Source organism: Oryctolagus cuniculus, chromosome 8 (genome assembly GCF_051225735.1).
Source record: "Oryctolagus cuniculus isolate XC-2025 breed Fujian yellow rabbit chromosome 8, ASM5122573v1, whole genome shotgun sequence".
Lineage (NCBI taxonomy): Eukaryota > Metazoa > Chordata > Mammalia > Lagomorpha > Leporidae > Oryctolagus > Oryctolagus cuniculus.
In genome coordinates, this window is record NC_142874.1 from 71,205,358 (window position 1) to 71,228,444 (window position 23,087).

A 23,087-nucleotide genomic window follows, 5' to 3' on the forward strand; every position below is an offset into this window, starting at 1 on the left:
AACATAAAACAACCAAAAGTATAGAAGATGGTTTTTAATGGCATCCCTCAAAGCAACTGACTTTCTACCTTGTCTGGCACTTTGAAACAGATACAGAAAAAGACATCAGCAGGCAAAACATCAGTGTAATTCACCAACTGTTCTTAGTTGGAACACTCTGGGGTACAATAAGCTATACGTACCATAAGTCTTGAAAAGTTGAGGCTGTTTGAGAGGTAATTCAATCATTTCTCTAATTGCTTTCAGCTGACTATTTAAGCCACCTATCATGTCATAAGTAACTTTCAATGAGTCATCTTGCTCTTTTGCATTTGTACGAATCTTTGTAAAATTTATTTTTGTTGTTGAAGAAATAAAATAAAAAGTATCAGTATTGCACTTTGCTCCCATGCAGATGGATTTTAGCAGTTTCTCCTCACTGTTAAATTGCTCACTGCCTTCTCTGGCAGACTCAGAACCACATTTAAGACCTGTGACTTCCTTGAGTTCAAGTCCACTGCCATCCCCAGGGCTCTGTGTAACACCCAACAAAACATCACCGGCTTTTGTTATACTTCTGTCATCTCCTGGTTTACAAGGAGTACTTCGTGATGTTGGGCTTCGGGGTTCTTCAAGATCTAACTGGCTTAGCCGGAAGGATAGATCCAGGCTACTGGTTTCCGTGCTGGACTGTTCTGAGGCCAATCCCTGGGTACCAGTCTCGGAGTCACTCTGAGGTTTTCCCAGGATCATGCCATCTGCCCCTTTCACTTGCAACACTTGAAGTTTGCACAGTCTTCCATAGAAGGTACAATACAAAAAGTTGCCTGGTAAAACAATCTTGCCATCTAGAAAACAATTTATTAAATACACATGTTAGAACATTTTTTTTTTACCATTTTAATGTTTAAACAGCAATTTATTTGCTATTAACAAAAAGATCCAACTGAAAACGCTCAATCAAAGGTAGGTTATAAATGATTTGTATGGGGTCAGCGCTATGATGCAGTGAGTTAAGCCATAATCTGCAGTGCCGGGATCTCATATGGGTGCACATTCAAATCCTGGCTGCTCCATTTCCAATCCAGCTCCCTGCTAATGTGCCTGGGAAAGCTGCAGAGGATGGCCCAAGTTATTGGGCCCCTGCACCCACATGGGAGACCTGGAAGAAGCTCCTGACTCCTGACTTTTGCCTGGCCTAGCCCTAGCTGTTGCAGCCATTTCAGGAGTGAACTAGTGGATGGACGATCTCTCTGTCTCTCATCTCTCTCTGTAACTCTTTTTTTTTTTTTTTTGGACAGGCAGAGTGGACAGTGAGAGAGAGAGACAGAGAGAAAGGTCTTCCTTTGCCGTTGGTTCACCCTCCAATGGCCGCCGCAGCCGGCGCACTGCGCTGATCCGAAGGCAGGAGCCAGGTGCTTCTCCTGGTCTCCCATGCAGGTGCAGGGCCCAAGCACTTGGGCCATACTCCACTGCACTCCCGGGCCACAGCAGAGAGCTGGCCTGGAAGAGGGGCAACCAGGACAGAATCCGGCGCCCCGACCGGGACTAGAACCCGGTGTGCCAGCGCCGCAAGGCAGAGGATTAGCCTAGTGAGCCATGGCGCTGGCCCTGTAACTCTTTCAAATAAATAAATAAATCTTTAAAAAAATTAATAAACAACTTGAATGGAAAATGGGACCTTTTATTGCCCCATAATATACACTATCTGGAGTGAGAAGGACAAGATGATTCACTGAAATCCTCTACATGCAAAAAAGCTAAGATTCTATAAAACAGAACAAATAGCCAGGAGTTGACACACCTAAACCAACACTCCAAATAATGTTTCTCATTGGAAAGAACAAATGTGCAGCGTTAGAAGTTCTCAGTTTGGGGGCTGGCACTGTGGTGTAGTAGGTTAAGCTTAGTCTGCGGCACCAGCATCCCATATGGGTGGCGGTTTTAGTCCCAGCTACCTCTCTTTTGATCCAGCTCTCTGCTATGGCCTAGGAAAGCAGTAGAAGATGGACCAAGAGTTTGAGCCCCTGCACCCATGTGGGAGACCCAGAGGAAGCTCCTGGCTCCTGGATTCAGATGGGCTCAGCTCCAGCCATTGCAACCTTTTGGGGAGTAACCAGTGGATGGAAGGCCTCTCTCTCTGTAGTTCTGTCTCTCAAATAAATAAATAAAATCTTAGAAAAAAAAAAAGTTCTCAGTGTTACTACTGTGCCTACAGACATGTCACATACACGTATGCTCAACTGCCAATCAATTAAGAAGAAAAATGACACATGTCTGCCTTAAAAGGATGGTAATTCATTGAGGGGAATATTCTCTAAGCTATTCTGAAGACCTGCAAGACACTTCACTGCTATCCTACCGCTTAAAACTTCAAACAATTTAAAATATTTGTCTCACCTAGTTTTCTCAGAATACATCCTGTCAGCTCTTGCTCATTAATTTCCATATCTTTGTCACTGTAGAATGGAGGGAGAGATAAAAATCAGCAGTAGGTATACCAGCAACTAAACTCGGGTACAAATGACATGTACATAGCTATCATATAACTAAACAAAAGAATAATAGGTTTGTAACCTGAAAATTAACAACTTACACAATTTAGGAATGATTTATACTTTTCAGATACTTCTTATACCCAGGAAAACTAACATTTGTAATTTGGTGCCCTTAGGACCTAAATCAGTGTTCATCAAAATACTATCTTTTGTTTTTGTTTTTTAATTTATTTTTTATTTAGTAAATATAAAATTTCCAAAGTACAGTTAATGGATTACAATGGCTTCCCCCCCATAATTTCTTTTTTTTTTTTTTTTCAAAATACTATCTTATAGTGGATCATCCAGCACTTTTGTACTAGAATAACAATTATCAGGGTACACTGAATATAGAAAAGGGTAGATATTGCAAAATATTCATTTCTTACACAACATGTACATATACAAGTTGCATACACCTCTATGAACATGTATACAGCCATACATACATGTACACATGTGCAATATATCTGTGGGTGTGTGTATACAACAAATCATGGTGAAAACTCTTTTTTAATTGTATATCACAGCCAAAAACACACACCAAAACTAACCATCCTATTTCCAAATTTTTCTAGCTTGGAGAAAGGCTTTTATTCATAGTTTACTTCATTCCTTTTGTATAATCTATAAATTATCTCTTGAAGATAAATCCATGAGGACAGCATTGTGGTGTAGTGGGTGGAGCTACCACCTGTTATGCCAGCATCCTATATGCGCACCTGTTCAGGTAGCAGCTTTTCCACTTTGGATCCAGCTCCCTGCTAATGGCTTGGAAAAAGAAGCAGAGGATAGACAGGTGTTTAGGCCCCCTGCCATACACGTGGAGACGAGATGAAGCTCCTGGTTTCAACCTGACCCCGCCCCAGCCACTGCAGCCATCTGGGGAGTGAACCATCAGATGGAAGATTTCTATCTTTCCCTCTCTTTCTGGAACTCTGACTTTCAACTAAATAAATCTTTAAAAAAAAAAAGAAAGAAAGAAAGAAAAGAGATTTAATCCTATATTGTATTAACCTGAAGAGGCAGAAGTATGGCAAAATAGAAAAGTAGGTGAAGTATACATATTATTTTGGAGAAAGGGAAGGTATATGCCTGAGAAAACAAGGAAGACAACCTTCTCTCTGATGACAATGGTATCTTCCAGGAGAGTCGTTTACTCAAGGACGGGAAGTAGGCAGATCTCAATGTAACTGCACTTGTAAAGAAACCTGCCCCTAAAAAATTCTTAGAACATTAGCACGTTTCCTTCTCCTCTTCCATATGTAAGCAGCCTGCACCAGCAGAGGAGGTCAACAGTTGTCCATCGTCTCCACATCCAACGGTGAGAGGGAGGGGAGAAGACAGTATATAACCCAGGCAAGGTTTTCTAAGAAAGCTCATCTTGGAGACTAGTGTTGTGGTACAGTGAGTTAAGTGCTGGCTGGCATCCCCGCTGCACCACTTCTGACCTAGTTTACCACTAATGCTCCTGGGAAAGCAGCATAAGATGGCCCAATTGCTAGGGCCCTTGTCACCCTTTCAGTGGAAGACCTGAATGAAATTCCTCATTCCTGGCTTTGCTTGGCCCAGTCTCAGCTGTTGCAGCCACCAGGGGAGTGAACCAGTGGATGGAAAATCTCTGTCTCTCCCTCCTCTGTAACTCTGCCTTGCAAATAAATTTATTCAAAAAAAAAAAACCTCATCTGGTCAAAATCTAAATCTTGTCCTCCAACCATTTTATCAATAATACAACTTGTCCTCATTACCTGTGGATACTCTATTTGAAAATTTACTTTCTCATTAAAATTTAATTGTGCTCCAAAATCAATATTCAAGGAGCATTTGCAGTTAATAATGGACATGGCAATGTGGTAAAAAAATTTGAGTCATGTAACACCCACATTCCAGGGTAAAGTAGAGAAAGGGACCCTGTGCTTTCTTATTTCAATTCTTGTTCGGAGATGACCAGAACATGGAAACAGGAACAGGCTGTGTAAAGCAGTACAAAAAGCTCCAGGATCAGAGAGTTTGAATTCCAAGGCTGATGCCTGTAGTGCAATAGCCTCAGGGAAGTTCCTTATCCCTTATCCCTTCTGACTCTCCTCTTCACTTCGGTAAACTAAACAGAATCTACCAGAATAAAGAGATTTAAGGATTTAATATTATAATTTATGTAAGATATGTGTGTGCGTATGAGCAATGATTCAGTATTTGCTTATAGTGCTCAAGGTATTTGAATAGGACATAACTACCACACACACACAAAACAGAATCAACTACATATTCATATAAAAGAGAAAGAAATAGAACAAAGAGGAAATTCCATGAATCAAACACGTAACTAATGACAAAACTGAACAAGAATACTTCAAATAGCTCATGGAATTAAAAGGTAAGTTCATCCTGGTGTAAAAAATGTTTGCAATCCATCCATGTCTCCTTAAATGTTCAAATTTACTTCTGTGGCAGGTACTTGGCCTAGTGATTAAGATACCACTTGGGATAACTGCATCACATATTAGAGTGCCTGGCTCTGAGTCCCATTTCTGCTCCCAATTCCAGCTTCCTGCTAATGCACACATTTGGAGGCAATAATGACTCAAGTAATTGGGCTTCTGCCACCCATGTGGGAGACCTGGACTGAGTTCTTGGCTCCTCACTCCAGCTTGGCTCAGCTCTAGGTGTTGCAAAGCATCTGGAGTGTAAACCAGTGTATGGGAGCTCATTCTGTCTGCTCTGTTTCTCAAATACTTTTTTAATAACTTACTTCTATTTATAGAAATCTGAAACAAGTTACAATGAAATTGTTTTTAATTTACTAAACTAAAAAGGAGATATTTATAAAGTTATGTATAAATAGTAAAAATGTATAACTAGTTTTGCTCTTAAAAATTGGGTGCACATAAAATCATTTCCACTAGAAGGAGCTCTAACATTACTAATAAATTTCTTCAACATCAACTAAAGGATTTAATAAAAGTACTGATTTTTCCTAAATGGAAATTGACTTGTCTACACGCCGCTGCCGTATTTAAAACATTTTTAAAATAAAATGTTAAAAAACAAGTTTCAGTTCAAAACATATAGGGTCCTCTGTACCAGCCAATCTTTATTCACCTAAGATTGCCAGTGCCCTCAAGAGGTCAGACCAGTTCCTAGATCATTATCAATATTAATTCCAGTTAACTGATTACTGCAGCCTAGAGCACTGTTTTAAGACACAGTTGGAGGATTAAGATGGTTCAATCTGAGAAGTATTTTCTAACTATCTCATAAAATATTGGGCAGCCTACCATACCTTGCAGGGTGTTGGATGATTAAACAGAGGGAAAAGGATAAATGTGCAAGCGATCAAATGCAAATATTGCATGTGTTAATATACACCAAGCATCTGGTACACAGGTGGTTTTCAGCATTATGTTGTATTTCTTTCTCTTTCTGCTTTTTAATTTTTCATTAAACCCATTATATGCTCTGAAAACATTTTTCTGCTTTTTAACCAAAAAAATAACACCTAAACTCAACGTTGGAACTTAAAAAAGTAACAAAACATTTCAAATTGAAGATAAAGACCCTAGAAAAACGTTTTGTGATTCTGGTATATAACAAACACATTCCCAAAAATTATTACTAAGTTGATATTAAAGTATCAAAGGATGCTGTTTAAAATGAAATTTTGTAAGATCTGTATATACAAACTTCTTGACTTTCTTCCCAGGGAAATTATATTACTCAACTGTATTAATAGTTTATTAATCTATTATTATAATACTGTATTAATCAACTGTATTAATAGTTTGAATCTAACAATTTTGAAATAATCAATGAGTTAATTATACAATCATGCTCTTTGCTTGAGCATCTTAATTAAAAGTTATTTCACCTCACAAGAATTTATTCCTTCCTTTACAACTGTAAGAAGCCTTGTTATATGGCAATTCAAGATTAAAAACACTGCCAAATGTTCATCAACAATAATTCCTCTAACTTAAAATGTCAGAGCATTCTATAATCATGATATGACAATCCCTAATACATAAATTCTACCACACTCATCTATCTCACTTGTGTCAAACACAGTAGGCCAATATCCTCTCACCACACATAGCTATCAAGTGCTTACTACGTGGCTAGTCTAAAATGACCTGTGACACAAGTCTAACATGCTGGATTTTAAAGACTCAGTTTGGAAAAAAGGATGTATGCTACCTTACTGATTTTTTTTATAATTCTTACATGTTAAATTAAGATTTTACATATGTAGACAAATATGTGGACATGTGTAGACATAGACAAATATATAGACATGTAGACAAAATATATAGGTTGGCATATGTAGACAAATAAAATATGCAATTCTTTTCACCAGTTTCTTTTTACTGAATAATGTGGCTACTAGAAAATTGTGGAAAACTGTACGTGCAACATACATTCACAACTTCTGTTATATTTATTGTGAGCAGCACTGATCTAGACAATCATCAAAGAAGAGACAAACCTCAGTAACACGTCCATCTCCTCAGCTTGTAGCACGGCACCCAGCAGAGGCTGGGCTCGGATGGAATCACCAGCCCTTACTCCCATGTTCTTCTGTGCCATATCGCTTAGGCCAACCTTGCCTCCAGGAAACCCTGCCACAGGCCAGGCTGTATAGATCTGCCCAAACAGGAGAGGAAAACCTCAGGAAATAAATATATACAGTATTCCCTCAATTTACGAGAAGAATGCTAAGCACAGCTAAATATACAGATCTTTTGCAAGGCATGGTCCTTACAGTAAAGTTACAATAGGATAAACTGCATTTTTAAAAAAGGATAAAATATTACAAGGGTTCACAAAAAATTATTTTAATAAACAGTACATCCTTTTGAGAAGATCAGGAATGATCTCACAGTGAAGATGATAGAAGATCTGAAAGGTGGATTTAGGAAAAAAGACACAACTACTAATAGGCGATAAGAAGAAAACGAGGAAAAACTGAAGGTAACATAGTTGTAATCCTGCCGAAACTTAAACTACATCCAGAAAGTAGTAAGACACACAACAAAAATGCTTTATTAGAACCTGGATCTCATCAAATTTAAATGTTAAAGAGGAAGAGCAGGTTAATGGCACAGCAGGTTAAGCCACTACCTGTGACACAGGCATCTCATTTGGAGCAACTGCTCTGCTTCTGATCCAGCTACCTGCTAATGAGTCTGGAAAAGAAGTTAAAGATGGCCCAGGTGGTTGGGCCCCTGCTACTCACATGGGAGACCTGGAAGGAATTCCATTCTGGTTTCAGCCTAGCCCAGCCCTGGCCATTGTAGCCATTTAACCAGGAGACAGAAGATCTCTCTCTCTCTCTCTCTCTCTCTCTCTGCCTGTCTCCTTTTCTCTCTGTAACTCTACTTTTCAAATAAATAAATCTTAAAAAAAATTTTTAAAAGAGAGCAAAGATTTCTGCACAAGCTTACACATTTACAGTCCTCTTTTTTTTTTTTTTTTTGGGCAGGCAGAGTGGACAGTGAGAGAGAGAGAGAGAGAAAGGTCTTCCTTTTGCCGTTGGTTCACCCTCCAATGGCCGCTGCGGCCGGCGCATCGCGCTGATCTGAAACTAGGAGCCAGGTGCCTCTCCCGGTCTCCCATGCGGGTGCAGGGCCCAAGCACCTGGGCCATCCTCTACTGCACTCCCGGGCCACAGCAGAGAGCTGGCCTGGAAGAGGAGCAACCAGGACAGAATCCGGCGCCCCGACCGGGACTAGAACCTGGTGTGCCGGCGCCGCAAGGCAGAGGATTAGCCTATTGAGCCATGGCGCCGGCCTACAGTCCTCTCTTTCAAAAAAAAAAATACAGTATGACATAAGCCTACAAAAATTAAAGGAAAGGGAGGGGTGGGCCATCAGCAGTCAAAAGATTTCAAAACATTTCAAGACATCTCCAGAGGACCCCCAGTGGATCAGAGAAGCAAAAGAAGAAGCCATGTAGAAGCAGGCCCTGGTAGCAGAGAAGAAAGTCAAGGTGTTAAAAAAGAGGGGGGGACCAGGCAGTTAACCTAGCCATTAAGAATTTTGCTCCCCACATCCTGTATCAGAGTTCCCGAGTTCAGGATGCACAGCTCCAGCTGCAGAGTCCAGCTTTCTGCCAGTGCAGAGGCTAGGAGGCAGCTATGATGGCTCAACTAGGTCCCTGCTACCTCCATGGGATACCTGGTTGAGTCCCAGGCCTGCTCCAGTCCAGGTGTGTCAGTGCAGTCATCTGGGGAATGAACCAGCAGATGAAAACTCTCTCACTCTAACAAACGAATAAATTTTCAAAAAATGATCTAGGAACAGCATTGTGGCACAGTGGCTAAGCCACTGCTTGTAACGCTGGCATCCTGTACTAGAGTGCTGCCATGAGTTCCAGCTGTTCCACTTCCAATCCAGTTTCCTGCTAATGTGCTTGGGAAGACAGCAGGGGATGGCCCAAGCAGCTGGACCTCTGCCACCTCTGTAAGACATCAGGATAGAACTGTCTTTTTTTTTTTTTTTTTGACAGGCAGAGTGGACAGTGAGAGAGAGAGACAAAGAAAAAGGTCTTTCTTTTCACCATTGGTTCACCCTCCAATGGCCGCTGCAGCCGGCGCGCTTTGGCCGGCGCACCGCGCTGATCCAAAGCCAGGAGCCAGGTGCTTCTCCTGGTCTCCCATGTGGGTGCAGGGCCCAAGTACTTGGGCCATCCTCCACTGCACTCCCGGGCCATAGCAGAGAGCTGGCCTGAAAGAGGGGCAACCAGGACAGAACCTGGTGTGCCAGCGCCACAAGGCGGAGGATTAGCCTATTGAGCTGCGGCGCCGGCCAGAACTCCTGTCTTCAGCCTGGCCCAGACCTGGCTGGTGTGGCCATCAGCGGGAAGTGAACCGGTGCATGGAAAATTTCTCTCCTCCCTGACATTCTGCCTTTCAAATAAATCATTCTTAAAAGTTTTATATAATATATATGTTACATACAATTTCCATATTTCTATGTTTATATGTGTTTTTGTATATGATGCATACTGTGTGTGTGTGTGTGTGTGTGTGTGTGTGTGTAATGAACCAGGAAGGATTCTGGGCTTGAAGTCTCAAGTATGATAAGTGACAACAAAGAACAGATGAAAACAGGGAGAGTAATTAAGTATCTGCATGTAACACAGGTGACCTTCTTACCCCAAAATACCATTTCTGTAGAAAAATGGGGCCACTAATATATGTGCTGCTACGTCCTAAGGAGAGACCTTTCTCCATGTGACATTTTGGAGGCTACTAATCCAGCACAGTCATGGATACCAAAATAAAAGAGTTTACATACATGTGAATGTAATTTAAAATAGAGTATTTCATTTACTCCAGCTTGCAATGAAAACTAAAATCAGGAATATCATAGGGGGGCTGCCGATATAGCGTAGCGGGTAAAGCCACCACCTGCAGTGCCAGCAACCCATATGGGTGCCGGTTTGAGTCCCAGCTGCTCCAGAGTTCCGGCTACTCCACTTCTAATCCAGCTCTCTACCATGGCCTGGGAAAGCAGTAAAAGATGGCCCAAGTCCTTGGCCTCGTGCACCAACGTGGGAAACCCAGAAGAAACTCCTGTCTCCTGGCTTCAGATCGGCACAGCTCCGGCCCTTGCAGCCAATTGGGGAGTGCACTGGTGGATGGAAAACCTCTCTCTCTGCCTCTCCTTCTCTCTGTGTAACTCTGACCTCCAAATAAATGACTAAATCTTAAAAAAAAAAAAAAAAAAAAAAAAAGGTCAGCGCTGCAGCTCACTTGCCAGCGCCCCAGGTTCTAGTCCTGGTTGGGGCGCCAGATTCTGTCCCGGTTGCTCCTCTTCCAGTCCAGCTCTCTGCTGTGGCCCAGGAAGGCAGTGGAGGATGGCCCAAATGCTTGGGCCTTGCACCCGCATGGGAGACCAGGAGGAAGCACCTGGCTCCTGGCTTCGGATCAGTGCGGTGCGCCAGCCGCAGCACGCCAGCCCTAGCGGCCATTTGGGGGTGACCCAACAGAAAAAGGAAGACCTTTCTCTGTCTCTCTCTCTCTCTCGCTAACTCTGCCTGTGCAAAAATAAAAAATTAAAAAAAAAAAAGAAATATCACAATATCTCTAAACAAAGGAAATGAAAAGGACTCTTACCTCTTGCTTTCCATCCAAACTGGTAAGCAACACCGGCCGACCTATACATATGTTTGTAGACTTCATAGTGTTGAGTCCAAGATGAACAAGGGAATTTTGGAATGTTTTAGGGACTTTGCCATCCACTATGAAAAAAGAGAATTATTTTTATAGTTTTGTAACTGAAGTTAAAGCATGCTTTATTTTTGGAGTGAACAAAAATCCTCAATCCGTATAACCACGTGAATGCACTTATCATAAGGAGAAACCACTGCTCCAACCCTAATTATAACAAACAGATTCCAAGGGTGCTGTTGTGGTGCTGCTCTGCTTCTGGTGCAGAAAGATGGTCCAAGTACTTGGGTCCTTCTAGCCAAATGGGATGGAGTTCCAGGCTTCATGGCTTCAGCATGGCCCAGCCCCAACCACCGTGGCCATTTGGGAGTGAACCAGCGATGAGAGATCTGTGTGTGTGTGTGTGTAACTCTGCCTTTCAAATGAATCTTTGAAAGAAAAAAATTAATTTAAAATCAAGCCATTTTGAGGGCTACTGACAATGTATAAGTGTTAACTAAAAAGAGGATATCTCTAATTTTATTAAGAATTAAATACTTGCAATATTCCCTGAGCTTTTCGTATTTCAAGTTCTTTTTTATTTATTTATTTTTTTTTATTCTTTGACAGGCAGAGTGGACAGTGAGAGAGACAGAGAGAAAGGTCTTCCTTTTGCCGTTGGTTCACCTTCCAATGGCCGCCGCACTGATCCGATGGCAGGAGCCAGGTACTTATTCTGGTCTCCCATGCAGGTGCAGGGCCCAAGGACTTGGGCCATCCTCCACTGCACTCCCTGGCCACAGCAGAGAGGTGGCCTGGAAGAGGGGCAACCGGGACAGAATCTGGCGTGCTGGCACCGCTAGGTGGAGGATTAGCCTATTGAGCCACGGCACCGGCCCTTGTATTTCAAGTTCTAAGTTGAATTAGCTAGCAGCACTCAAAAGCTTCAACTGGGAACTGGCACATCTAACTGGCTCTAAAGGATTAAAGTATATTTCTACTTCTGACACAGAGAATAATCAGATTCTTTTCTATTACTAATACACTGATAGGATAACAACACAAGTCTTATTCTTCAGACGAATACACTTAAACTCCCTGAAAGTACCATTGGTGATTCTAACTTTTGGCAAATGAGGCCCTGAATTCATTCCAGACGGGGACACCTCTAAAAATGGTATGTTAACATCTCTATCCCTTCCTACCTCACCCGCTCAATAAGCTCTATCTTTGCTTAGTTGTCTCTCCTTTGCTTCTCACAGTAACCTGTGCTGCAAGACACTAGAATTTATCATCATAGTATTCATCTGTTTTACGGACTTTTTCTAAACCACACCCTGCTTTCAGGACAGAACTGGGTCAATTTGTAATTCCAATTACAAATTGCCTAAGAGCACATCAAATATAGCAATTGCACAATAACTATCCATGAAATGAATGAATATAGATGAGTATACAATATTTTCCTTGTCAGCGCAAAAGCCAAACACATATTGAATTTTTTTTTAATTTTTTTTTTTTTTTGACAGGCAGAGTGGACAGTGAGAGAGAGACAGACAGAAAGGTCTTCCTTTGCTGTTGGTTCACCCTCCAATGGCCGCCGCGGCCAGCGCACTGCAGCCAGCGCACCACGCTTATCCAATGGCAGGAGCCAGGAGCCAGGAGCCAGGTGCTTTTCCTGGTCTCCCATGGGGTGCAGGGCCCAAGCACTTGGGCCATCCTCCACTGCACTCCCTGGCCACAGCAGAGAGCTGGCCTGGAAGAGGGACAACCGGGACAGAATCCGGCGCCCCAACTGGGACTAGAACCCGGTGTGCCGGCGACGCTAGGCGGAGGATTAGCCTAGTGAGCCGTGGCGCCGGCCACATATTGAATTTTAATCAATACATTTTGTGATAAAATTTATTATTGACACAAATATGATAATCATAGAATTCTACCTAATATTAGTGTTAATAATCAGAAAATCCTTTGCAATGAGAAACTAACAATCAATGAAAGCAAAATTAGGAAACATATCTGAAGGGCAGGCACTGTGGCATAGCGGGTAAAGCCACCACCAGCAGTGCCAGCATCCCATCTGGGCACCGGTTCGAGTCCCAGCTGCTCCACTTCAAATCCAGCTCTCTGCTATGACTTGGGAAACCAGTGGATGGACCAAGTGCTTGGGCTCCAGCACCAACATGGGAGACCCAGAAGTTCCTGGCTTCAATCGGCCCAGCTCCAACCATTGCAGCCATTTTGGGGAGTGAACCAGCGAACGGAGGATCTCTCTCTCTGCCTCTCTGTAACTTTGTCTTCCAAATAAATAAATAAAACTTAAAAAAAAAAAAGCATTTACATTGTTATTTAGTACTACAAAATAACTCTCCAACACTTACTTTCCTTGAGTCAACAGAAGAGCAAATCTACAAAAACAAAACATCCTACGAGCTAAGATGAGCAGTCTTGAGAATAAAACAAAACAAGCATAGTGTATGATAAGAGAAGCTGAACAGAAATTCAACCTTCCTCTGAGCATGAGGTCTCTTACACAATTTGCTGATCAATGACAGCAAAGAATTCCACTGTTGCATGACCTCATCTTTAGTTCCTGCTACCTCTTTCTTCTTTAACCTCAGGGAATCACCCTTCTCTCTTGACCATTACCTCAGAGGTATACTCAGTCCTTTTCAGGGTTCTATGTTTTCTCCTTCTCCCTCCATCCTGGGCTGCACAGTCACCATGTCCCAGGATTTAACAAATCACAGGTAGCCCTAAACAATTCCACACTATCAATGGAGATAGCATTTGAATCCCCATCCACTGGTCTCATCTCCCAGTACATCACCACTGTGTTCTCTGCTTATAGCATCCAAATACAAATCTATCCAAGCTATCCAGACCACTTTCCTTCACCATTCCTCATTCCTCCAATACTTTAAAAATTATCTTAATATCCACTTCCCCTATTAACTACCTTCACATTTATGGATCACTTGCAGTGTCAGATTAACTGACAAGATAGTAAAGATAATTCCAAACAATTACGCATTGTTCATTTATTCATTCAGCAAATACATATTACGCACCTACTATATGGCAGACACAACACCTGGCTTTTGTTCAGTCCTTGATCTACAGAGTGTATAATCTAGTAGGATAAGAGACTTATTAAGCAATCACTGAAGAACTGTATAATTATAAACTAAGATTAATACAATGAAAGAATGGCTGAGAATGCTGGGGCCAGCGCCATGGCTCATTTGGTTAATCCTCCGCCTGCGGCACCAGTATCCCATATGGGCATCGGGTTCTAGTCCCAGTTGCTCCTCTTCCAGCCCAGCTCTCTGTGTGGCCCGGGAGGGCAGTGGAGGATGGCCCAAGTGCTTGGGCCCTTGCACCTATGTGGGAGACCCGGAAGAAACTCCTGGTTCCTGGCTTCGGATCGGCATAGCTCTGGCCGTGGCGGCCATTTGGGGGGTGAACCAATGGAAGGAAGACCTTTCTCTCTGTCCCTCTCCCTCTCTGTCTAACTCTATCTGTCAAATAAAAAAATAATAATAATAATAAAAAGAATGGCTGAGAATGCTAACAGCGCCTATGAGGCGGGATCTTGCCAAATCTGGAAGAATCAAAGAGCACTTCTCAAAGGCAGCTGCAGGAAGACTAGGAAACAACTCAATGAAGAGAAGAAAAAGGCAGCTGCTGCAAGCTCAGAAGGGAAAACAGAGAGGTGAGAGACAAGGGGCGCCACCTAAAGAAGGACAAGACCCAGGCAGGCAACAGGTAGGGTCCAGCGAAAACAGAATAAAAGAAGAAAATGAAGAAAAAACTAAAAAAAAAAAAAAAAAACCTAAGTTGCTTGCTTTATTTACTTAAAAATGCCAGGTTGTTTTACCTGCTTGAAAATGCCAGTTTACGAAGGACCCAGCTCAAAGGCTGCCTGTTCGCTTGCATGAGACAGCAGAAAGTCCAAACTCAAAATGCCCAAACCCAGGGAGGTAACAACAGGAGTTAACTTTGTAAAACTCACGTTGACAAGGACATTGCGTGAGGGGTCTATTAACGGATGACCATGGGCCAAAGGACCCCGATGGGAGACTCCCCAGCAATACCTATGGGAATAGCCCAACAGTATCTCTCCAGCAGGACACTTGGTCTGAGTCCCCAGTGAAAACTCTCTGCCCAGGACATCTGGAGAAAGTCTCCCTGGCAATGCCCCCCTCACCTCTCTAAAAATCGGCCTATAAACTCACAGACCAAAACACCACTAGGCCCTGAGAGACTAAGCTGAGTTCTTAGGAGAGGACTGCTCCCACTTGCCATGTGGAGTGTACCCTGGTTACTATGATAAATCTTTACTACCCACTATCTGTCTGTGTAAGCCTCCTTCAATTCACTCAGGGCAGTGGTCTGTATCAATATAGTGGCAATTACTCTGAGAGCAACCAGCACCCAGTAAGGGATGAAAAACAGGGTCATGTTTAGTTTAGTTTGAGAAGCAGAGAGAGAGCTCAACCATTTGTGGATTCACTGCACAAATGCTAACAACTGCTGGAGCTGGGCCATGCCTGATGCAGGGAACACCCTCCAAATCTCCCATGTGGGTGGGCAGGAATCCAGCCATTTGAGCCAGGACCTGCTGCCTTCCACAGCACACATTAGCAGAAAGGTAGAATCAGAAGGAAAGCTTGAAATTGAGCCCAGGCACTCTGATACACGGGTGCAGGTGTCCCACCCGGCATCTTAGCCACTAGACTAAATGGCAACTCCAGAATCTTTACTTTAAAAGTTCATTCTGGCTGTAGAATGAATGGAAGAGAACAAAAGCCAAAGCAGAATTCAGCTAAAGGGCTATTGCAGCAGTCCAAGTGAGATGGTATCTTAGATTACAATAGAAGCAGAGGGAATCGTGTAAAGAAAAGCGTGTGGCTGCTTCTCCAAGAAAACACCAAATGGCGGATGACAGCGCAGCAGGAGGGCACAGAGGCCCTGTAATGCAAGGCCACCACTACTTCCACAGAAGCTTCTGCAACAGCACCCAGAGCTGAGCCTACACCATGGAGTTCACAGATGCAAGGCCATGGACAAGAGTGGCTCCCTGTCACCAAGCTGGGCTGCCTGGTCAAGGAGCTGAAGATCACGTCCCTGGAGGAAATCTGTTCTCTCTGCCCATCAAGAAGTCTAAGATCATTGACTTTTTCTTGGGGGTGTCCCTCAAGGTTGAGGTTGTTAAGATGAAGCCGGTACAAAAGCAGAGACAGGCTGGCCCAGGTTCAAGGCATTTGTTAATACTACAGACTATAATGATCAAGTCAGCCTGGATGTGAAGTGCTTAGGGATGTAGCCACTGCCACCTGAGGGACCATCATCCTGGCCAAGCTCTCCACTGTGCCCGAGCTGAGAGGCTACAGGGGGAACAAGATCAGCAACCCTTACAAGGTCACCAGACACGGTGCTCTGTGCTGGTCCACCTCATCCCCACTTCCACAGTTACTGGCATTGCCTCGGTTGCTGTCCCCAAGAAGCTGCTGCTGATGGATGACACTGAGGACTGCTCCACCTCAGCCAGGTGCTGCACTGCCACCCTGGGCAACTTTGCCAAGGCTACTTTTGATGCCGACCCCAAGACCTACAACTATCTGACCCTTACATCTGGAAAGAGACTGTGATCACCAAGTGTCCCTATCAGGAATTCACTATCTGTAAAGACCCTGTGCAAAGGACCCAGGCTCCAACTGTGACTACAACATGGGTTTTTACACAAGAAAAATAAAGCGAATTAAGCCTGTTTAAAAAGACAAACATGGAAAACATTTAGAGAATGTTTAAGTGATAATAACGAGGATGTAGTGATGGAGTGGAGATGTGAGATATGACAGCAAGCAGTGCCACAATGATTCCCAGGTTTCTGAATTTTGCAATAGCAAATGTTGAACAGTGATTAAGTTTTCTATTTTGGAAGACATAAAAGCTCACGAACTCAGTCCCAAGGTACCTCTGAGAAATCACAGAAGTACTCTACCATGCTATTCAAAATGTGGTCCACAGAAACCAGGGAGAGCAGCAGAAGATGGCCCAAGTACTTGGGCCCCTGCATCCAAGTGGGAGATCTGGAAGAAGCTCCTGGCTCCCAATCAGACAAGCCCCTCTCCACTGTGGCCATATGGGAAGAAACCAGCAGATGGAAGATCTCTCTCTCTCCCTTCTCTATCTCTCCTCCTCCTCTCTCTCTCTAACTCTACCTTTCAAATAAACAAATCTTAAAAAAAAAAAAAAAAAGTGATCCACAAACTAGTTGTTAATGGTTCATAACAAAATACAGAATATTAGAATAAATGTTTAGAAGCTTTCATTGCAATTTGACAGAGTAATCTTATATCTACTGAATCCAATACAAACTTTCATTTTGCTTTTTAGCTTATTTTTCCAGTAATCCATTTTCACTGTATTTAGCAAACGTGCAATCTGTGATTTATAGTAAAGCTTAAAACCTTCACCACAGAGAATTTAAGAAGCTGGGTCTAAAAGATAACTGAACCGAGACTGAGAAACAGTAATGGAGGTCAAATAAAAATCTGACACTGAAGAAGACACAGATGGGAAAATCTTGGCATTGGCTGAACTTGCCAAAGGGAGAAGACAGAGAGAAAGGATATGGGTTTAGAACTAAGAATTGAGAAAGGTCAACATTTAATAGTCAGGTGGAAGAGGATGAGCCTGCAAAGTTAGCTGAAAAGTACAACGAAGGAGGAGGAAAACTAGGGCAGTCTGCTGACAGCTGAGACAAGAAGGAAACTGCTGCCGCCTAAGGTTGCCGAGGTCAAAGCAATGAAAAACCATCCACACCGGCATATCATCAGATGATCCAGGACCGCAGCAAGGGGTGCCCATGGAATGATGGAGAGGAACAGTTTGTTAAAGTATATGAGTGAAGAGCAGGCAGAGACCATTTAAAAAGTCTGACCTCCCCCGCCCAAAAAAGGCAGCGAGGCGGGTGGAGGTGGTAGTGAGATGGGGGTGAAAAAAGTCAGCTTTTAAGATGGAAGATTTAAATGTTAACGGGCGAGGGCTCAAGCACTTGGGTCTCTACCACCCACTTGGAAGACCCGGTTGAAGCTCCCACGCAGCTCCTGGCTTGTGCCTGACCCAGCCCTGGCTGCTGTCGACATTTGAGTCTTTCTCTCTGCCTTTCAAGTAAAATGAAAACCCATAAGTAAAAAATTTACAAGGATATACTCATTAACCTTAAACGAAACAAACTTGTTTCGAGCGTAACTTAGAAAAATTCAAACCGGGGGCGGGCGTTCGCCCCAGCGGTGAAGAGGCAGGCTAACAGCCGGCTCCTCACTCCGCCTTCTGCTAACGCGGACCCCGGGAGGCAGCGCTCCCGGCTCGCAGCACTGGCTTCCTGCCACGCACGTGGGAGACCCCGCTGCAGCCCTGGCTCCCGGCTTCAGCTCACCGCGAAGCGACTTCGCGCGTGCTCGCTCAGGCGCTCGCTCTCCCGCGCTCTTAACTAAATAAACTCAGGCTTTTGGGGGAAAACTCCAATGACTTCGGCACGGATAACCGCGAGTGCCTGACTTCTCTAGCGCCAAGTGGGACTCCACTGAAAATACTCCTTCTTTCAGTGTCGCTCTCACATCCACACCACGCCCAACGCCCTAAACCCCTGCACCTCACAGCAGCGTCGCTGGCCATTCCTCCCCTCACACGCGCTTCCTCGACCTCAGTCCTCGCTCCCACAACTCTTTACCCTTTTCTAGGAAGTTGGTCACCGCCAGTAATCCGGCCGCCACCGCGAGGTCCGACTCAGGGGAAGCAGCCCCGGCTCCTGCGCGAACGGAGGACAAAGGCGAACCATTGTCCGCGCTTTGGTTCAGCCGCTTTCTATTCTTTTTGGAAGACATGATCAGAAACCAGCAAAGGCAGCCAGAGCAAAAGCACCGCAAACCCGGCACAACGTGCACGGGCCACTGAGAGAAAAACTTCCGGAGCGGAGGTCAGCGAGGCTCCGCCCCTGCGCCGTATTCCCCTATGTGTGTGCAAGATGGGGGCCAGGAACAGGGCGGGCAGGACCGGCGGGCACCGAACCCGCGATGTTTGAAGCGGTCCTCTGGGTCCTGACTTCCGCCCAGGAAGGAGGGTTTGGCGTGTGGCGCCGTCATTTACGTTGTGAATTCCAGACGAGACTTTCTTGTATCCCCGCCCGCCTTCACGATCCCTAAACAAACGACTGTTGACTTAAATTAGCAAAGTAAGTGTGTGAGAAGGATTCTCGAGGCTTCCCTGGAGCCAGGCAAATTCCTGGGAGGGGCTGGTGGACCTGTCCCCCAGTATAGTTATCTCTGAAAAGCAGTAACTCGGTTCACATCTGAGCCGGTTTGGGAGGCGCTCTTCTAAAATTTACGGTACGGAGCTCCACTCCGGAACGCTGGAAGGTGATTTGGCCACTGCGCGCGAGGGCCTGCGAGGCGAGGGCGATGGTGCTGCCGCGCGGGGGTTCGTGGCGCGCGGTGCTCGCCCGGGCCTGCTGGCCCAGGCTGTGGACGCGGCCCCGTGGAGTCTCGGGCGGGCCGGGCCGCGCAGCGGGTTCTCCTGCCGGACCGTACGAGCTGCGAGGCGAGCTGGACAGGTTCGGGGGCGTCTCGGTGCGCCTGGCGCAGCTCGGCGCGCTGGACCGCCTGGACGCCGCCGCCTTCCACAGGGGCTTACAGGGCAAGTGCACCTGGGGCGAGGAGTTCCCGGAGCTGCCCTCCCGACGCCCTGCCCCCCACCCTCAGTCTCCCTCCACGCGGCTCCAGTGCGAAGCCGAGAGGGCTAAGGAAAGCGCTTGCGTTACCCGTGCCCATTTTGTTCGTTTTCGTCTTGGGCCCTGGGCTGAGAGGACTCTGGAGGCTTGGGGTGAAATGGTGAAGAGCCCCGAGTTTGACGTAGGCAGCCCCGGATTCTAGCCCAGCTTTTAGGGTGTGACTTTGGAAAAGTTCTGTAAGCCACCGTTTCCTCATCCCCAAGCCCGGGTAATAGGTTAAGGGAGATAATAGAAAGTGCCTGACAAGGTGTCTGCCGTGTATTTAACGCTCAATAGGCTCAGCAGATGTTTGTTAACAGTCTCTCCTTATTACGATTTACCGAGCCTGCGTTCTGCCCAGCACAGAAAACTATCGCATCCAGTATAGGTGGTGGTCAGTGCGTGGACCACAGAGATCCTGATGGTCGCATCAGATTGGATCAGGAGCTGTCTGGGCTAGAGCTGGAATTTGCTTCCACTCAAAGGTCCACAAGTCTTATGATTAACCAGGGAGGGTGGTGAATGGTTTCAGTCGTCCAGAGGAGCCTTTGGGGAAAATCCTTAATATGTGGAGTTGCCTGTTTTTCAAACCGCCCCTGCGGATTTTATTATCTAATTCAAGGTACAGCATGGAAATTCAGCTATGGAAAGGTCCCATCACATTAACAGGAAAGTTCAAATAATATTATACTATTGAGCAATATGCCAAGTAGGCAGCCTTGTGAATGTAATCAAAATTATTTCATCGTTTAATCATCCTGATACCTACACTACTTGCTGTCCTGTTTAGGAATAATTTCTGACAAGCCCCAACAATGTCACCAGTAGAAGAATCAAATCAGTTCATCCTCTGATTTGTGTCCATATGTGTGGGTAGACCTAGGTATTTGTGGCAGACTGATAATTACCAGTGGCCAAACGGATGATCAAAGTACAAGCCTTAGTGGGCATGGCAAAGCAGATGGCATGTTGGTTTTTGAAGGGACGCATCCAAGTCAAGTCCTGGGTTCTGTCACATGCCTTGCCAGGCATTAGTCAAATGCTGAAAATACTTGCCTCATAGGTTGCTTATGTGAATAATGTTAATCCTAATTAGTAAACCAATGTGATCAAAGAGGTTATGTGAAACTTCCTGAGAAACATACATGTTTTTCAACAAGTAGCACGATAGTGCTGGACACTTTTGAAGACTTTACAGATATTCATTTAATTCTCATCATAACTCTGTGGGGTAGATACTGTAACTACTGGCATTTTAAACATAATGGTACTAGATACAGAAAATAAGTATCTTGCCCTGGCTTTAGATCTGTACCTGCTGCTTCTGAGAGCTACTGTTGGTTCTGTTGTCTTAGTCAAACAAAACTAATTTAAAGGTGGTGCTAGCAAAGAGAAACTAATCTGAGAGGAAAGCCTGATAGGAAGTCTTTCTCTGTTCTTTCCGTGTATGTTGGATTGATGGTGTATGATACGTTAGCAATGGTTGTTTCAGGTGTTTCCACATGAACCTCACTCTTTTAGTCTTCCCATTTTGTTCCTGACAACTCTCAAGTTAGAGGAGTAAACAGGTGATATGTGGTTAGCCGCACAAGTCTGCAACAGTGGGGCCATAGCCTTGATTCTGGTCTTTGCTACATTACTGATTATGTTATTTCAGGCATGTCAATCATTTAGAAAATATGAATGGGGGGCAGACATATGGCACAGCCGTTAAGATGGTGATTGGGACGCCCACATCCCATATCCGAGAGCCTAGATTTGAGTTCCAGCTCTGCTTCCAGTTCCAGCTTCCTGCTAATATGTATCCTGGAAGTAGCAGATGATAGCTCAAGTGCTTGAGACCCTGCCACCCATGTGGAAGATACAGATGAGTTGTTCCTGGTTCCCGACTTCAGCCTGGCCCAGTCCTGGCTCTTCTAAACATATAGGAGTAAACCAGCACATCTCCATCTGACTCTCTCGCTCTCACTCTCCTTGTCTCTCTCTGCCTTGCAAATAAAAATAAATGCAAATTAAGCCCCAGTTCATAATATCAGATTAACCTAGAGGATGGCAAATGCATACAGTGTTAAATAGGATAAGAAAAAATAGATAATGGAAGAGATTAAGTAATGTGTGGTACATTCTCATAAGTCATATATACATGGTAAGTAGTTCTTAAGTTGAGTGTAGTGTTATGGGTTTTTGTTTGTTTGTGTTTTTAGATTTATTTATTTGAAAGGCATAGTTACAGAGAGACAGGTCTTCATCCACTGGATCACTCCCCAGATGGCAGCAACAGCTGGGGCTGGGCCAGCTGAAACTAGGAGCTTCTGAAGGGTCTCCTATGTGCAGGGGCCCAAGCACTTGGATTGTCCTCCACTGCATTCCTAGGCGTATTAACAGGGAGCTGGATCGGAAGTGGAGCAGCCAGGACTTAAACTGGCACCCATATAGGATGCTGCAGGCGGAGCCTTAACCTGCTATGCCACATTACCAGCCCCTCACTCCATGCAGTATATAAGCTGGATTTGAGCTGTGGCGATGAGAGGAAAAACCACTGGAGTTTATTTAAAAAAAAAAAGGAATTTAAAAGGTTTAAGCATTACTGCCACAAATAAAGAAATACTAAAGGTAATCTGGGGTATAAAATTACATGTTGAACTTGGAGAAATTTGAAGGAGCAACTTCTGGAGATGCCTGACAGCACATGGAAAGTGGCAAGTTTAGTGTTCAGTGAGGTCAGGACTGGGCAACCATCCTCCTTTAGGTGGTAGCAGGAGCAATGGGAGTAGACGAAGTCCCCAGGGCAGAAGCAGCAAGCAGATAACTATGCTTTTGGAAACTTGTGCTTTATCATTTGATGGGAAGGATTGCCTGGAAAGGAACACATGGGAATTCTGTGGGATGTCTCAATGACAACACCACCTAAGCTGGAACAGGCTGAACCTGATAACAGAACTTTCAAGTAGATGAAAACAATTTTTTTTAATTCATCAAATGCACACTTAAGATTTGTATATTTCACACTATGTAATTATACCTCAATTTAAAAAATTTAAACAACAAAATTAGAAGGCTCTGATCCTACAGGCCTTTTGCATGCTAAGTCAAATCACCAAGTCTTCATTAATGGCCTAAGCCTCTGTCCCTGTGCCACCTACAAGGACAAAGAGGCAGAAAACATGGTCCTTAGCTGGGAGGAGGAGCTTGCAGCACAGCTGAAGAAGAGAAAAGGGAGAGGAAAGTAATCACTGTAGAGATAATCAGGGCTCCCAAGACATAGCAGAGTTAGCAGAAAGTTTAAGTGATGATGAACAGAAAGTTGTCTGAAAAGTCTAGAATCTAAAACTGCCAAGTATCCATTTCTTCCCCTAGAATTAAAGATGATGCCTGTCTTTCACAGTTGTGAGCACTTAAGATATTTCTGAAGCATCTAGAACTTAATAAGGTTCAAATAAATATTAGTGCCTTTTCCTCTGGTTCAATCTTTGTATTAAAACAGGATTTAAAGAATTCAGAAACAGAAAACGTTTCCTTATGTTCATCTTGGTAACATTTGTAATAAAGAAAAATTAGGAGCAGTTGTCCACAAATAGAAGGCTTGTTGTTTATGTTGTACCAACATGAGGAAAAGTGTGCAGTCATTTACTTATTTTTAAAGATTATT

The 23,087-nt window shown here is 44.1% G+C and overlaps 2 protein-coding genes across 29 annotated transcripts in view; one reads left to right on the forward strand and one right to left on the reverse strand.

The window, feature by feature from the left end:
- Positions 1-18,687, reverse strand: part of AFG2A (AAA ATPase AFG2A) — a 307,467-nt gene extending 288,780 nt beyond the window's left edge. For 7 of the 17 annotated variants that reach the window (XM_051819827.3, XM_089302525.1, XM_089302524.1 and 4 more), the window contains exons 1-5: positions 18,404-18,687; positions 10,630-10,754; positions 6,997-7,154; positions 2,380-2,438; positions 183-827 (exon numbers count right to left, since the gene is read on the reverse strand). In XM_051819827.3, coding sequence (XP_051675787.3) covers positions 183-827; positions 2,380-2,438; positions 6,997-7,154; positions 10,630-10,754; positions 18,404-18,557 — 1,141 coding nt within the window. In that variant the 5' untranslated portion in view covers positions 18,558-18,687. Of the gene's footprint in view, positions 1-182; positions 828-2,379; positions 2,439-6,996; positions 7,155-10,629; positions 10,755-18,109 lie in introns of all 17 variants that reach the window. The other 10 variants (XM_002717260.6, XM_089302529.1, XM_089302528.1 and 7 more) reach the window with 5 other exon arrangements.
- A 95-nt stretch (positions 18,688-18,782) lies between these two features.
- NUDT6 (nudix hydrolase 6) overlaps positions 18,783-23,087 on the forward strand; it is a 54,282-nt gene continuing 49,977 nt past the window's right edge. For 2 of the 12 annotated variants that reach the window (XM_070047630.2, XM_089302537.1), the window contains exon 1: positions 18,783-18,904. Coding sequence is in view for 5 of the 12 variants with exons in the window: in XM_089302532.1 (XP_089158658.1) it covers positions 19,131-19,365 (235 nt within the window). In the remaining 7 variants the exon portion in view is untranslated. Of the gene's footprint in view, positions 18,905-18,949; positions 20,061-23,087 lie in introns of those variants that run through there. The other 10 variants (XM_070047628.2, XM_089302538.1, XM_070047629.2 and 7 more) reach the window with 9 other exon arrangements.